Source organism: Porites lutea, chromosome 2 (genome assembly GCF_958299795.1).
Source record: "Porites lutea chromosome 2, jaPorLute2.1, whole genome shotgun sequence".
Lineage (NCBI taxonomy): Eukaryota > Metazoa > Cnidaria > Anthozoa > Scleractinia > Poritidae > Porites > Porites lutea.
Genome location: NC_133202.1, coordinates 7,197,678 through 7,213,528, shown reverse-complemented (window position 1 = coordinate 7,213,528; position 15,851 = coordinate 7,197,678). Strand labels below are relative to the sequence as shown.

The following is a 15,851-nucleotide window of genomic DNA, read 5'->3' as shown; positions in this document are numbered from 1 at the left end:
TTCAGCCACGCGTCACACTAGACAACGATATCACTAACGTCGTTGTGATGTGTGACTTCTGTTTCGTCTTACGCATTGAAAGAAGCAAGAAGTCGATGTATGAACCTTAAAATTTCACTTACACTTACACTTACACTTGTCACAGCGTTGGCAAACAGCGTTCAGTTCGAACTCAAACACTCGGAGCTATTCCTGTATTTAAACCGCTGACGGGTCAATGTACAGGAATGGCTCCGATCTGCATAAAGAGAGACTTGTCACATGATGGTGTGTGGTGTGGGAGGGGGCCGTTCTGGTGGGGTCTGGGCGATCATGACCAGATGATATAAATAACAAAACCAAAGAGCTTCACCGAAAAAAAAAAATCAAAATCAACTCAAATAAAAAAGTCGATAAAGGGATCATTACTGATTACTTATCTGACTGTCGCTGGTGATTAGCAATACGGGGTTGTTTTTAAATGATGTTTTAAAGTTTTTGTACCGGGTTGTTTTTCATCTAACAAAACTTGAACGAATCAATATATTGAAACTAAAAATAACTTGCTTGATATATGAGGCCTAAATTTAAAACTTCTCAGACTTAGGGGAGGGGTAGGGGGGCAGTTTGCCAGAGGGAAAAACCTTGGGACAACGTAACAGAGCGATTAATATCTCTTGCCCAGATCTCGAGCGGCTAAGTTCTGTTCTGCGAGAATGTAGATGATAGATAGATATAGATAGATAGATAAATAGATAGATGGATAGTTTAATAACCAATACATAGCAGCCCGAAGTAATTACAAATGATTGAACTGATAAAATGTGTATATAAAACTAAGTGCAGTAAATATAAAAGTATAAAAAATATGATAAAAGGACTAAAAATCTACGTATATATATTATCGATGCAGGATCTAATAATAAAACTGTTCCTAAAACGATCTGTCTTGCATTTAGGTACGATGGCCGTTAGTAACAACAGAGAAGTCGAGAATTATATAATTTGCATCAAAAATAGCCTGCGAATATCCGCCCTGGTTTTCATGGTCAGAGGTTGCCCTTTTGAAAGCACGTGGACTTGCGAAATAAGATGGCGGCCTTCAGCTGATAAACATTTTGAAATCTGATTTTAGCTTCAACATTATGGGAAAGACAAAAGCAAAGAAACGGTCCTTTTTTAGGAACAGGCCTACAGGCCTTCCGAGTGTGAAAGAAGCGCAAAGGGAAGAGCAAGAAAATAATGCTGATGTCGTTGCAAAGACTTCACCCTTGATGGAAAAGGTAAATACAACTGAAGATAAAATCTTCCTTGGCTCAGATTAATAATTGCTTTATTTAAATACCCCGCCTCTGAGCCTTTGAGTCTCTTAACAATTTGCTGGCCTTTTTTTCCATGGGATATGTTATTACTGGGGCGCGGGAGTCGTTCAAAAGACAGACGTCTTAATTCACGGTTTTTACTGTCACGCCATCAAAGATATAAATGCAAATCATTCAGTACAGAAAGTCTAGAATCTGAGAAATGAAAGAAGATAAATCTACAAAAAGCCCTGCCAAGAATCAGGTCTGTGCAATATTTCGTATGTGAGATATTCAGAAAAACGTTTTACCCAAATTTATAAAGCTTTGTATGGAAACGCCATGTTGCTGTCCCTTTAGGGACACCAATATGGCTGCCGGAAACCAACAGAAACATCTGTTTTTGAGTTTTCCTACTAATGCCTGAATTCTTCGCTTGAGGAATTCATAAAGATTAAAGTAATATTTATTGTGAGACAAGAAATATTTAGATAGCAAAATCTCCCAAAATCAGTAACGTTTTTAACCCACATAAGAGCTTCCCTGGCTGTCAGCGAAATGCTGTGTTATGCAAAAGCCTGGAAAGCCTGAAAAACCTTTTTGAACCAAAAATTTGTTTATAGAAAGGCGTTCAGGTACTGTAATACCTCATGAAAGTAGAAACTCAGAAGAATCAATAGTTTTTTTTGAATTTTGGTGACGTCATGTGAAAACCTGAGAATTGATGGTTTAGTGTGTATTTTACAAGTTAAGCTGTATTTTGGCTTGAATAGTGGGGAATTTTGAAAAGTTGGTAAAGGTGTAGAGTAAATTGGGAAAGGAAATTGTATTTGTTTGGCTTAATCTGTGCTAGATTGAAAATTGCCAGTTAAATACTACTTTTTTAACCTCTGGTTGGTCATTACATTAAGGCTGAGGTCTGAGATTTCCCTGTAATGACTGAATGGACAAGGTTAATAAGTTATTTATTGTATGGCCTTTTCATTATGGACCTGAGTCTGCGATCAAGAATAAATATTATTAAAACCAGTTACTATAATTTAAAAAAACACATCACCACAATGAATGATTCATTGTGGTGAATGTATTGCGGGCTCAAGAGAACAATTATTGTACTCTTGAGCCCGCCATACATTCATGTGACACTGGTCAGTGGATAATACACTTTTTGACAGCTGTCAATTGAAAATAACAAGGATGACCATAAGGATATCCACTATCAAGTTAAACACAGATTGTATATGCCTTCGACACCTAGTTAGTAATGCCCGGTCATTAGAAGAAAATAATAATGGTTGTTCATTACAAGAAAACAGCCAATCAGAGTGCACATACTATTGAAGCTTTATAATAAAGAGCTATATTTCAATGTATTGTAGTGTCTATTTCTAAATTTTCATGGCCGTTGTCCATTTTAGCTAACAAGTGCAAATCCATCTGAGCGTGAGTGTGCCTGTGCAGGTCTGGCAAATTTGGTGTTTGATCCAGGAGCCATTCCATCACTTCTTCAGCAAGATATTGTACGAAGGCTTGGACCATTGTTGATTGACTGCAACAGAGCAATACAGGAGGGTGCTGCAGGAGCTTTGAGGTAAAAAAATGTAAAAGAAGAAAAACTTCTAAACAGATGTAGAAATATATAACAAACATAAAAATAATAATAATAGTATAGAACTATTTGCCTATGGGGATGTGAATGGTGTTGGGTATATCCCAAGATGTGAGGCATTGATTTATGTATCTAGCACTTTGCACCCACGCTGAGAGGGATGGTTGTTTTAATATTTGCCAAAATATTATTGGATAAAAATGAACACTCAAAAATAATAATGTTTTAAATAAAACATGTCACTTAACAAAAATTATTGTCTTATATGCATCAGTATTCCTATGTCGAGATATGAAACATGCAGGAAGTTTGGAGAGGATGAAAGAGGTGTAAGAGTTACCTGAGGTGGAGCTGAGAGCAACTCTAGCCTCTTGAGAGGATCTAATTAAAGGGCTTTGACTGGCAAAATTTGGTGTTTTGGATTGGCGGTTGCTTACAGGAGGTGGTGGCATTTGAGATGTAACAATACGATCAACCCTCCATGTGTGACCACAGTACAACCCAGATAACTCAAACCCGGATAACTTGAACTTCCCACTAACTGGAACTGAGTCCTATTTCCCTTGGATTTCACCGCAGTTTTCAGTCGTTTTTACTCAGTTAAGGTATCATCCAGGGTAAAAAATCGTCATTTTTCGAAATTTTCGATTTTTAGATAGTTAAGTAGAGCTCATCAAGAGCTTTCTTTTAAAAAAAATTCTAGGAAAAAATGTTTTTTCTGTGCAAACTTATGGAGCGCAAAAGTTTTTTCTATGCTAATTATTTTAATTGATCGTTGACAAGTCCTGTCATACTTGATACGCACGCCGCTGTTGAACCAAGCTAATCACGCAATTTGACAGAAATCGTGGTCTACAAGTATAGTGCTCACTGTTTTTCCCTGGATTTTGGAAGTGAGTGCCTCCAAAGAAGAAAAAAGAGCCAAGCTTGTCCGTTTTCGTCCTTGACTCCAAGACGAAAGAAGACGACAAAATCGTTTTGCAAAGTGTGGGCTTCGAAACTAGCAGAGAGCGACAAGGGCTCCTACTACAATCAAGGAAAATGGCTTAAGGATGACAAAGCTTCTGAAAAGCCCGATGAAACTACCGCGAAATCGAGTTTCACGAGTTTCTTATAGAGCGGAGCGAGCTTTTTAGGCCGCGAAGCGAAGCGGCCAGGCGAGCGAAAAATTCGCAACAGGTCCCGCGCCATATAAAAATCGGACGAAGGACTTTTTTCAAAGTCTATTGTAACGGGAGAGCAGCTTCAAGAAAAACTCCAGGAAGCGGTTTGTTGTCGATTTTTCCAGGGAAGTGTTGAACTTTTGGAATATGTATCGAGTAAAAGTTGGCTGGCTCAGAATGAAAACTCCCCGTCGCAAATAACTAAAGATGTTTTCTCGAAAACAGAAGGATCGAATAAAGCAGAGCCTTTGAAATAAATAAATTGTTCATCTCTTGTCGGGTTTCGTTTGTAACCTTTTCCTGCTGTGTCACTATTGTTGTCCCTTTTCTGGTATGCTTCAACATTGACAGCTTTGGTGTTATAATCTGTTATAATCTCGTCACGGGTAATAGGCCGCCAAAAATCTTTTTCCCCTGTTTTCTCGAAATGAAAATCAGGTCAAGTTGAGGGTACGTTTCAAACTCCAAGTCGGCAACCCGTGAACCAATTTGGCTGAAATTTGGCTAACTTACTGTCAGATAGTTTTTCTAAAAAACCGTGTCTGCGAATTTTGATTTCTTTTTTCGTTTTCGAGTAAGAGTATTTTTTCATAGGTAGTGCTAATGATTTGCTATCCTTATCTTCAACTGCTTATAACAAAAGAACAAACCCACTGGACAAAAATCTGAGACACGGTTTTTCAGTCAAACGTGTTAAGAAGCGAATGAGATCTTAATTGGCTTCTTCCGTTTATTTTTCGCTGGCCTGGACTTAAATTTACAGTGACACCCACTTTTACAAAAAGCTTCTCATTTCTGAATCGCGTTAATGTTTTGATTTTTTAAAAGGAATAAGCAATAATCTGAAACTATTAAGCTTTCAGAAAATGTACGGTTTATGGGGGTATTTATTAAAAGCAAAGGCGCTAGTGCCGATCAACGCGGGGAGGGTGCTTGAGGGTGGATGATACCTTAACTCAAACTCGGATTACTTGAATTCCCCTCTAACTCAAACTTGATTTCCTTTCCTTGATCAAAATTTCACTGAAGTTTACCCCAATAATTCAAATTCTGGTTCTTGTTACCCTACTCAGATGCCATCCCATTAGCTCTTCTTGTTGTATAAACACTAAAACTAACTGTAAATCAATTTGATTTTTATTAGTGCAAGAAACAGATCGCGTTCGATCATAAAAATGCATAATCATGTTACCGTTCTTGATGAAATTAGCAACTTTGCACTGTACTATGCACACTGAAGTGCTGATTAATCAGTATTATCAATATTATTAAAGTGGCGAATTGAAAATTCAATCAATCCAGATAACTTGAACCCCTGCTAACTCAAAGTGTTTTTTATTTCCCTTCAGAGTTTGAGTCACTGGGTTTCTACTGTCATAATGTTAATAAATGTCAATAGTAAATAATTATTGTTTTCATAATTATATGAATGTTATCGTTCATGTTATGATCATTTAAAGACTGTGTTAATACTTTGCAGGAATCTAAGCCTCGGAGGTGGCCCTGATGTGTGTGTCAAAATGGTTGAACAAGATGTAATGACTCCTCTTACTACTTTTGTACGACAGGTACACTATGTGCAATTTACGTCGATGATAATAATGATATTTTTATTATAGCCAAACCATCAAATTTTGTCTTTTAACACCATATTCTTTATATTTCAGTCTCTTGATGCTTTGGGTGCTATAAATGAGAGTACAGGCAATTCAGAGTTTAAAAGGCAGTCAACAAGCTTAGCAATACAAGCTGTAAGCTTACTCTGGAATCTTTGGTGAGTAAGGTTATCTTAATATCAAATCATCAGATAAGTTTTTCATTTTCACTGGGAGTGGCCAATGCAAATTACAAAATGCAGCATGATAATAATAATAAAAAATTGATAATAAAAAAGTATGGGAAGTGCCTGAGATTTTAGTGAACTAACTTGAAAGATCATCTTGTTTATATTTTTAATATTTTTTCTTTACAGTGAGAGCAGTGGTACAGCAGTGGAAATTTTTAACAGTCAAGGACTTCTTCCTTACCTTGTTTCAAGCCTAAAAACTGATCTTTATCCAACAACTGTTGCTATTCCAGCTGGTGAGGTTTTCTGCATATAAATTTTACTAAAAAGTCTAAGTAGTTTTGTACATCGTTTATGATCATTTAGTAACTATACTGTCAATTTTAATAAATTATTAGAATTAATTTTGTCATCAGAATTTAGATTTTCTGAATACATTAAAAATGCAGATTATTAAAAAATAAGATGATTTATTATTGTAAGTTATTTATAGCATATTGCCGACCACAAGTATTTCTTTTTTGGAGTTTAGATTTTTTTATGGGATTTAAACTTTTTTTTGTTTTTAAGTAAAAGCATTTTTTTTGTTTTTCTGGGGTAGCATCCTTCCAGACTCCCCTAGCAGCTCGCACCCTCGGCACTCACGTGATTTGTTGGTTATTGAAAAATATCCCAATTTTACGTTCCCAAAAGATTGGACTGTCAGTGTGTCATTGTTTTTATGTCTGCTCTTTCAGCTACATTTCAGTTTCATCTGTATTAACAATGTTTTTTAACGTTTGATATGATATAAGGTAAATCACTGCTGAATGACCAAACATGTTTCAACTGCAATCTGGGACAAAATTGTTGAGACATTGTCCTCAAATAGGGTAACTTCGGAAAACAAAACATTCCTCACCCCTCCTCCCTCGCCTTCACTGAAAGTTGAAGTGTTTTTTCTACAGGTAGCTCAAACAGTAGTACAACATCGCATGGAGGGGATAGGGGAGGGGAAAATTTATTCTCTCTTTTTTAAGTTAGCAAAACGTTAGTGTGTCAACTAATTTTGTTGCCTATTCTGGCTAGTTAATATTTTGAGCTGTTGATCTAACTGATGTTTCTATTTGTCCCTTGTAGCCCAGTGTCTTCATACTGTCACTGAAGATAATGTGTCAGCTGCTCAGCTTATTTGTGGCTCAAGTGATATGATGAAGACTCTTGAGAAGTCATTGATGGCCGATGGTTCATCCAGTGACATGCTACTGCTCAAAGTCTTAACTGCAGGTAACACCTGGGGGATGTACTGTATTTCCTCAAAATTAATAATAGCCCCCTTCGAGAGAAAGGTCTAATTAATCACCTCCCCCTCTATAAGTTACCCACTAGGGATACCCATAGTGGTAAACTTGGAGGGTGAAGCTTAAGTGGAGTCTGATCCAGCAAAACTGCATGATCAGTGAAAGTTCAAGCTCTGTTGCCTAGAACATTAACATTGGTCACGGAACCAAATTTGGACCACTTTAAATGCCAAAATGTTCAGTTTATTTGACGTGAGTATTTTTTGATTTAATGTGTGGTTCCAGAAAATATCCATACCCCCCCCACGGAAGACCATTGGAAATTCCGAGGGGGAGGGGGGGTTCAAAGGCAGTAATTTCCGAGGGGTATGGGGGGTTCATGGGAAACTATTTTCCAAGGGGTGACAGACCATGTACAAAACATTGAAAGCAACGTACGATCGATCTCAAGCACAAAAACATACCTACGTACGTTGTTTTGAAAAAAAAGTCGGTACTCCTGGCCATTGACATGAGGTTAACATCATTAGCTTTAATGTTTCTGTTTTTCTTTGAGTTCGCTAGCGCTACAATCTCCAGAAGAACGATGTGTCTTTGGAACGAAGTCGAAAACGATTGAAAATGGCGGACATAACTGGAGTCTTCTCTTCGTCTCGTCTTCGTCCGACCGACATTAAAGTGCTTTCACTTCTGTTCACTGAGTATCCCTTTTCGCTTCCTTGACATGCATGACACACATTTTAGATAGGTTTCATGTTTTATCAGCGTTTACTGTGCGTGGAAACTCATGAAAAATGCGATGAGACGAGAATACTTTCGTTCCCATTTCTTGCTCGACCTTCACAAGGCCCGGCTACCTGGCTAGTAAATTCTGCAATCGTGACGACGTTCACGAAATCTAGCGCATTGGCATGTACGTGTTGGTGAAGTTTTCGGCCCTTAAATAATAGTCAACCTGAAGAAACTGACAAAATCTGTAGAAATAAAAACAGCCAGACAGGAACCTTGTAAGTTTCTGGGTTTTTCTTGCTACCGTTTGCAAAGTTGTTTAAGCGGGTGAAACTTACATTTTCTTCATAACGTTCGTGTCGCAGTAAACACAAAAACGTAGAACAATCGACGTTTAAACTTTGCAAACCAAATGTTTAAGCTTAATTTATAAGCTTACAAAAAAACAACACAGACATAATTTGCAAACGTGATGGCGAAAAAGCTAAAAGTTTGGCTGAATAATAAACTTAACAAACGTTTACGCTGCACTGTTGTAATAAAATTCTTCCGTATTTTCATAACTGAGTTAGTATTAACTTTCTTTGTTTTTAAGTGCCCAAACTACTTTGAATTTCTAAAGTGTGGTAAGCGAAGTCCCCATTTTAAAATTCTGGAAATTCCTGGGGGGAGGGGGGGTCATCAAAGACCCCCTGGAACGGAAAATCCTGGGGGGTGGGGGGGTGCAAATCAAAGTGTCTTCCGTGGTGGGGGTATGGATATTTTCTGGAACCACACAATGGCAAAATAGAACAAAATATTTAGGTCCATCTTTAAGCGGGCAATATTTTAAATAATTGCCTCCCTTGAATAATCGCCCTGTTTCGGTGAGAAAAAAGAAATGATTGTCCCTGGCTATTATTCGAGGAAATATGGTACTCCCTTATACGGAAAGATGCTACGGATGGGGTATGGTTTATGTCCTTTTGATTCTGTCTTGAAGGGTATTGCCTGCATGACTGATTTTATTTGCTAAATGAAATTTGTTTGTACTCCAACTACAGAAATGACTATAGGGTGAACTTGCTCTATTATTGTAATTACCAGTAATGGTTTTGGAATGTATCTTGTCCTTTGTCCTAAACAGGGTTAATTTAGGGTGTGGCCCTTAACAGGATAATTGTATTTTATGATTTTTTTTTGTCCTAAACAGGGTCAGGGCTTCAAACCCTCAGCAGCTCACCTTTTCCCAAATATTGGTTGACTGAAAACCATGTAAAGTTGATCCAAAAATAACAATGAAAATGAAAAAGTAAAAGTGACAACTGCTGTGTATTTTTTAGAGCTGCACATGCCCATTGCATTTGAATCAGGAGGCCGCAAAGTTTTTGACTTATAAACAGGGATTTGGGCAGTTTTGGCTCATTGTAGCCAGACAGTGACCAGAAATCAGTTTGACTACCTTCAAAAGGCGATTTTTGGCCAAATTCGGTTGCAGTCAATTTTAATCCATTAACTCTTTATTAAAGCTGGTATAGATGTGAATCCAACTCCTTGATTTGCCTCCAGTGAGTTTAGCATGTTGTAATTCAAAATATTGTTTTGTTTCATCATCTTTAAAAAACCCTCAAGGAAGAGGATAGATATTATTATTTGCACTAAGTAATGTTCTACATAAATTAACAGAAAGGTTGATAAAGTGATCCTGTTTTCTCAGAAAAGATTTTTCTTTGTTGTCAGGTGTGTTGTATAACATCCGTTACGCTATACCAGTGTGCAGTTTTAATGAGCTTCTTCAAGCTGTTGTTGGGGTCTTGGCTCAAGTGCTTGATGTCAACTGCTTTGATGTTATTGGTAAATTACTTCCAGAACCAACTAAGGTATGTGCAAACTTAAATAATAATAATATTATTTTGATGAACAGTTAATGAATTAAGTTTTGGTACGTTTTGTATTCTGTACAGCCCCCAAAATGATCTCCTGAAATGATTCCTACCCTGTAATGATCTCCAATTCCACCCTGAAATGATACTGTCCTTGAAATGATCCTTATTTCTCTTCATGTCAACCCGGAAATGATCCCCAATTAATATTAGGCATGGAATGATATCCTAGAACTATGGATCAAGCAAAATGCACAACATTAATTTAAGTTTCACTAACAATCTTACTCAATTTCCTGATGGATTCCATCTTAAAATGTGTCAGGTCATTGTGTTGATTGTTATGTGAAATTTTTTAAGTGTGCCTCACAAAAAATGAAGAAAACAGGCCCTGTGTTCCATGCGACTGTGTTAATATGGCCCCTTAACATCCTGTATGTAGTATAATAATGTTATGTTTTAATGATGTGTGGAATGCAGGAAAACGCTAGTGTCCTCTTTTTATAGTGGTAGTCAGGGTTCTGTGCTAGAAATTCATAATTAAATTATAGCTGGCTGTCTCTGATCTCACATAATTGTCCATTATCTTGCTACAATCCATAATAATGAGAGAAGTGTTTTTTGTAAATTGAATAAGAGCATTTTGTTTTTTATAACGCTTTACTACACAATCTTCAGTGATTCCTGCATTATACATTATAGATTGAAGAAGTTCAGATGCTTTTGAATGCCCAGCAACTGGCTTTAGAAATTCTGTCAAACATGTGCTGCCCTGATGGTGAGTAATAAATTTCTTACAAATGTATTTTGTAATTTTTTTATAAATTTTATGTTAATTATTTTAAATGTCAACATTATTTCTCTCATGCTTGTTGATATCAAACATTGTTATACAACTTTGATGTAGTCTTTCATCAATTAAGAAAAAATGAACAATAAAGGAGGCCTGATCATCAGGCCAATTTTCTTCATTTAACTATAAAATAGGACAAAATATTTTATTCCATTACCAAAAAAATTAATATCTCTTGAGAAGACAGAAGTTATAACTTTCTTAAGTCACTCTAAATTATTTGTCCATTTGCAACTGGAATTTTGTAGTTTGTTTTGGTACGGTTTATTACTGTTATTAAATCTATGACCTTGAAATTGTCAATGGCTTATATACAACCAGTGTTTTGATTTATTAATTTTAAACAAGTACTTAACTATGTTTGTGGATGGTCACACTCATTGTCATTACTGAACACAGCAAACAAAAAACGTCTGGCAAAATACTACCCTGGGAAGTGATTATCTTCTACTCACAAACTTGGTTTGAGTGCTGTCTTGTACAATGTATTCTCCAATAATAAATGTACAGTAATCATAACTATAACAAAATTCTCAAATCTGATTGGTTATCAGCATGATCAACTGCCCTGATTTCAGCCTTAATAGGACAGTTTAACAGAACAGTACACGTCAGGCCTAAGTAATTAGACAGTACGCGCCATCACGCACGCGCTTAAATGGCTTTTTTTTTCATTGCCAGCAAAAAAAATCTTGGAATTTCTTGTGTTTTGATTTTAAAAAGAGCCTTTTGTTAAAGTTATGATTAATTGGTAACAGGAATGAGTGGAGTCCAATTCAGTCTTTTATCATACTCGTGATTAAACAAATCTGACTCCCCCTATGCGGTCATCCGATTTTGTTAATCACTCATTATTATGATTACAGACCGAATTGGACTCCACTCAGTCCTGTTACCATTACTAATTTGAAAGTCCTTATTATCATCATCATGCCAGCAAATGAATGTAAGGGGTAATGTTGATCCATGTGTTTTTGCCATCCATGACATTAACTAATGTCTGATGTTCTAGGCCATTGTGAGGAATGCTAAACTCATAGCCGTCTGGACAAACCGCTTTAGTGTACACTCCTGTAGCATTACTTATCACCCAGTCATTGGCTGTCATAGTAGACTGACAGGCAAATGGGTGAGCCTGTTGACAGTCGCCTACATACCACCGCTCTGTCTTGCCATTTAAGAACACACATGACTGTTCTGTTAGAGCCTTGGAAGGTTCACCTTCAGCCCATGTGAATACGGCAGTAGCCAGTAATACAGGATTGACTTGATCTGCGGCAGGATATGTCACCCCACACTTCATAAACTGGGAAAAATCAAGAATAACACCGGTTTCTTTTGGGCCATCCCAAAAAAAGATATATTCTGTGCTGTCACAGTAGACTCTTGATGGTGTGTTTTGTTTGAATGCTGAACAGTTAGCATGACTGACAAATTTATTCCTTGTCAGCTCATGCCAGTATAGGTCAAAGATAAATTCCCCACCATGATTGTCACCTCCTGCAGCTATGACAACGCTCTTTTGAAGTTTCCGCAATTCTCTTGCTGTCGGCCATCTTCCTGGGAAGTACTTTGCAGATTCATTGGGTGTGAGTACTTTGTCACCTAGATACTCTGCGATGGGGCCATTTATTAAGTCATCGTGTCCAAAAGTGTGGGTAGCCCCATCTTCAAAGTACAAGCGCACAATCTCGTGCATGTTTTCTGGTTTGTGTACCCATTCACCTATTTCTTTTATGCCGTCCTCAAATGTTCTGTCCCAGGGCGCACATCCACGATAAGGCTTGTCATCATCATGGCTCATTAACATCTTGTCAAAACACCACCAAGGGTCAATTTCCATGCCCCGTACACCCATGTCAAGTAGGTCGGTAAAACTAAACTCCTGATTGGCCAGGTCCAGGCAAGTATGTTTATAGGGTGGCGGCCAGGGACAGTCGTCCGGTAATCCATACCCATTAGCTCGGTCATTGAAAGCATTGTGAGCAGACACCATTTGTATCTGGTCAAAAGGTGTGTCAAGTTGAATCTCTCTCTGTGTTTTAAGTGCAAAAGCTAGCCATGCTGAAATCTCTGCTGTTCCTCTGTCACATCTGCCGAGGTAACCACATGTACAGTTAGCGCGACTGCTTAGCTCATCGCATTTTTCCTCCAGAACTTCTTTAAATTTGAATTCTCCGAATCTGAACTCAGATGAGTCAAATTCTTTCTTTTCCAGCGAACTATGAGGGATTACGACATCAAAGAACGCTTCTTTAAGTGACTTCCCGTCTTCCAGAACCACATGAAACCAGAAGGCTGTGTTATTATGAAGTTCTTTCAGCCCGATAATTTGCCGCAGTCGATAAGGTCTTTGTGTCTTGATGCTGTGTCTGTCTACAGCAATCTCGGCAGCTTTCGCCAGAGTATACAATACTCTCGGGCGGTCGAGAAACCTTTCCAGTGGACTCGATATTGTCGGCCTTTCGATGTAATCAACATATTCGAGTATTTTTGGTTCAAGAGATTCTCTGCCCGAAGCTTGCGTATAATATGGCGACGCATAGGATTCACTAATGAAGAGGAAAGATACTGTGGACAAAATTAAGGCTGCCACACATGGCAAGACCTCTTGATGGCCGACTGTATGCGTCGCCATGTTTTTATGTTTCCTTGTGAGAATCTTGTGACTAATTTGTATGTCTGGACCCAGTCTCCCAGACATCACGCCACGGTGTCACGCGATGCTTCACCTAAGAAAAACCATGTTTCTTGGTGAGGGGGACATAGGGGTTTACGGTACGTTGTATTGCGGTATTGAGCTTTTTTATTAAGCGGTTTCTCGGTCATTTTGATTTTAATGTGCGGTATTGCGGTATCTTCCAGCCCTTCGGTATGCCGTTTTTCATCCTTCTGGGTAACGGTATTCGGTAGAAGAAGATCCTTCACGGTATTGCGGTACCGTTCATTTGGCCTCTCCTGTCTAACGTAGGTCAATATTTGGAAGACTTTAGACTTAACGGTAAATGAATACACAATTTCGGACAGTTACTCTGTGATCTGGAAATTGGTAGGACATCCAATGACCTGGCTTTTCGATTGTTGTACCGTTCAATTCGGGATCTTCTCACTTTTTCTCGCGAAGGCTGAGGTTGATTTCTGGTGTATACATGCTTGAGATAAAACGCGCGAGATGGATACAACGTTAAGTAAGCGTGACTGATCATAAATGCGGTATCGGTATTTCGCTATTTGCCAATTTTTCTTGCGGTATTGGGTAGCCCCCAATGTCCCCCTCCTTGGTCCCTTCATGAGGAGACTTATTAATTTTCGTATAATTCTTAATTTGCTTTAACACATTGTTCAAAAAACACAGGAAAATAAGGAAATTTCCCTGGTCACTGTATTTAGCAACTTATTTCCAAAAGAGAGGAGACGTTGTTACGTCACGTTGCTATGGTAGCAAAATTTCCGGGTGAGAACAAACCGAAAGTGTCGCTTTTTTAGAAAAGTGAATTCGCACCACAAGGGGCCACACAAATTGTGTTACCGTTGTAAGTTTTGAATTTGGAGGAAATGTATGGTGTCATCGAAAAGGTTCATATTATCGAAATATTAGTGGCGGAACTAGGGGAGGGGCCCGGGGGGCCCGCCCCCGCTTATCTCAAGATCTGGATCCGGCTCTGAATATAATACTAAACTACACATCTTTTTACCTGAAATGTTGCGTATTGTCGTTCTTGTAGCTGAAAACAACGAATTGTAGCGATTTGAAGGGTTTTACATTCGACATTTGCCTGAGCCATAGTAGTCTGCTACACATCCGTTTTTAGAGTCGTCACGCAACGCTCCTGACGACACTAAACACGGCTGTGTAGCAGACTAGAGCCATAGCAGATAGCCCTTTTTAGTCTTATATATAAAAATTCATCGTATTATTATGATAATAAGAACATTTTAAATATCACCATACATTTCCTCTTAATTCAAACATCATAACGGCCGCACTGTTTGTGTGGGCCCCCTGTGTTCGCACTGTTTCTTATTCAATTTCATTTAATTTGTCAAATGTTAATTTTGGCGAAATTTTCTGGGGTTGAATCCGAAAGGACCACATCTATGTTTAGAAAAAGAAGAAGAAAATTTTTGTTTGTGCTCACGTACTAAACTAGGAATTTCATATCGCAGTCTTGCGACGACGACTAGGAAATGTATTAAAAGGCATGATGCACGTGCGAATTGTTCGGTTTTGCCATTCTCGTTGCCGACGCCGTTGTCGTTGCTTTAGCTCCCTATTGATGTAATCCAGAAATTTTACTATTATACCAACGTGACGTCACTTCTCTCTACTAAGGGCAGTATTTACTGTCGCCTACTGGAGAGAGGCATTTCCACATATCCTCGTAGTTGAAGGTCTAGTCGCTTGGAAGGCAAAGGTAGTACCCTTGTCTAACCCTAAATCCTGCCACGCTGAGGGTCGTTTTTCCACGGTTGAGTCTCGGTTTTTTCATTGAAGTTAAAAGGTTAACATAGTGAACTGATTTGCTGTAGATTCTAATGAGGACGAGTGGGAAGACGAAGATGACTGCATCAGTTTGGACTCAGTAGATGAAGAAACCGAAGAAGAAACCGCTCTTGATATTGAAATGGTGAGACTCTCCTAAAAAGGCTGCTACATTTTGCGTTCCCCAAACATTTCTCTGTTGCTTCTAACATTTGTCACGTTTAAAAAGTTTCTAACTTTTCTCAAGCAGTTAACCCGAGGATCAATTGGACTTTGTATTTGTCAACGATCGTTAAGTAATCATTGTGTTTGTTGTCAGAATCCCGAAAGTTTGTCTGCGGAAATGATCAACGCGATTGTCACTCAAGGAGTTCCCAAAAGGGTAGGTAAACGTAATAGGAATAGACTGATTTAGCAACAGGACGGGAACGTCAGTTGACGACGGGAAAGCGCGCGGAAAAAAGGACTAAACACGACTTCCGGTGCCCAATTTGCCGCTCTGCCATGGGTCAAGCCAGTCGTTTAATTTGCGGGCGCCGTCGTCAACTGACGTTCCCGTTCTGTTGCTAAATCAGCCTAATATTAGAGACCTTTAGATTCTAAGACGAGTACGACTACGAGTACCAGATTTTCTCAATACTAAGTAGTGCTCGCGCGTGAACCAGCGTCATTTTGGCGGGAAAACGTGGTGGCCGTCGTCACTCTTCTACGAGCTTCAGCAAAAATGTCGAAGTAGCGGAAATAAGTTATCAAATGTTAGAAGTTTTATCATTTTGCGATCGGGAGAGGGTGTAACCTCCTTCTCT

At 38.5% G+C, this 15,851-nt stretch overlaps 2 protein-coding genes across 2 annotated transcripts in view; one reads left to right on the top strand and one right to left on the bottom strand.

Annotated features, from left to right (window-relative positions):
* Window positions 1-1,106: 1,106 nt before the first annotated feature.
* LOC140927566 (HEAT repeat-containing protein 3-like) overlaps window positions 1,107-15,851 on the top strand; it is a 31,030-nt gene continuing 16,285 nt past the window's right edge. The window contains exons 1-10 of the mRNA XM_073377240.1: window positions 1,107-1,262; window positions 2,699-2,871; window positions 5,533-5,620; window positions 5,720-5,826; window positions 6,025-6,134; window positions 6,958-7,104; window positions 9,567-9,706; window positions 10,412-10,487; window positions 15,093-15,190; window positions 15,365-15,427. Of these exons, the coding sequence (XP_073233341.1) occupies window positions 1,125-1,262; window positions 2,699-2,871; window positions 5,533-5,620; window positions 5,720-5,826; window positions 6,025-6,134; window positions 6,958-7,104; window positions 9,567-9,706; window positions 10,412-10,487; window positions 15,093-15,190; window positions 15,365-15,427 (1,140 nt within the window). The 5' untranslated portion in view covers window positions 1,107-1,124. The remainder of the gene's footprint in view (window positions 1,263-2,698; window positions 2,872-5,532; window positions 5,621-5,719; window positions 5,827-6,024; window positions 6,135-6,957; window positions 7,105-9,566; window positions 9,707-10,411; window positions 10,488-15,092; window positions 15,191-15,364; window positions 15,428-15,851) is intronic.
* LOC140927279 (uncharacterized) lies at window positions 10,694-13,200 on the bottom strand. Its single transcript, XM_073376906.1, has one exon. The coding sequence runs from the start codon at window positions 13,198-13,200 to the stop codon at window positions 11,491-11,493; it is 1,710 nt and encodes a 569-aa protein (XP_073233007.1). The 3' UTR covers window positions 10,694-11,490.

What these genes read in the sequence shown, in the direction of transcription:
- LOC140927279 (XM_073376906.1), bottom strand. Translation starts at nt 13,200, where the DNA reads ATGGCGACGCATACAGTCGGCCATCAAGAGGTCTTGCCATGTGTGGCA.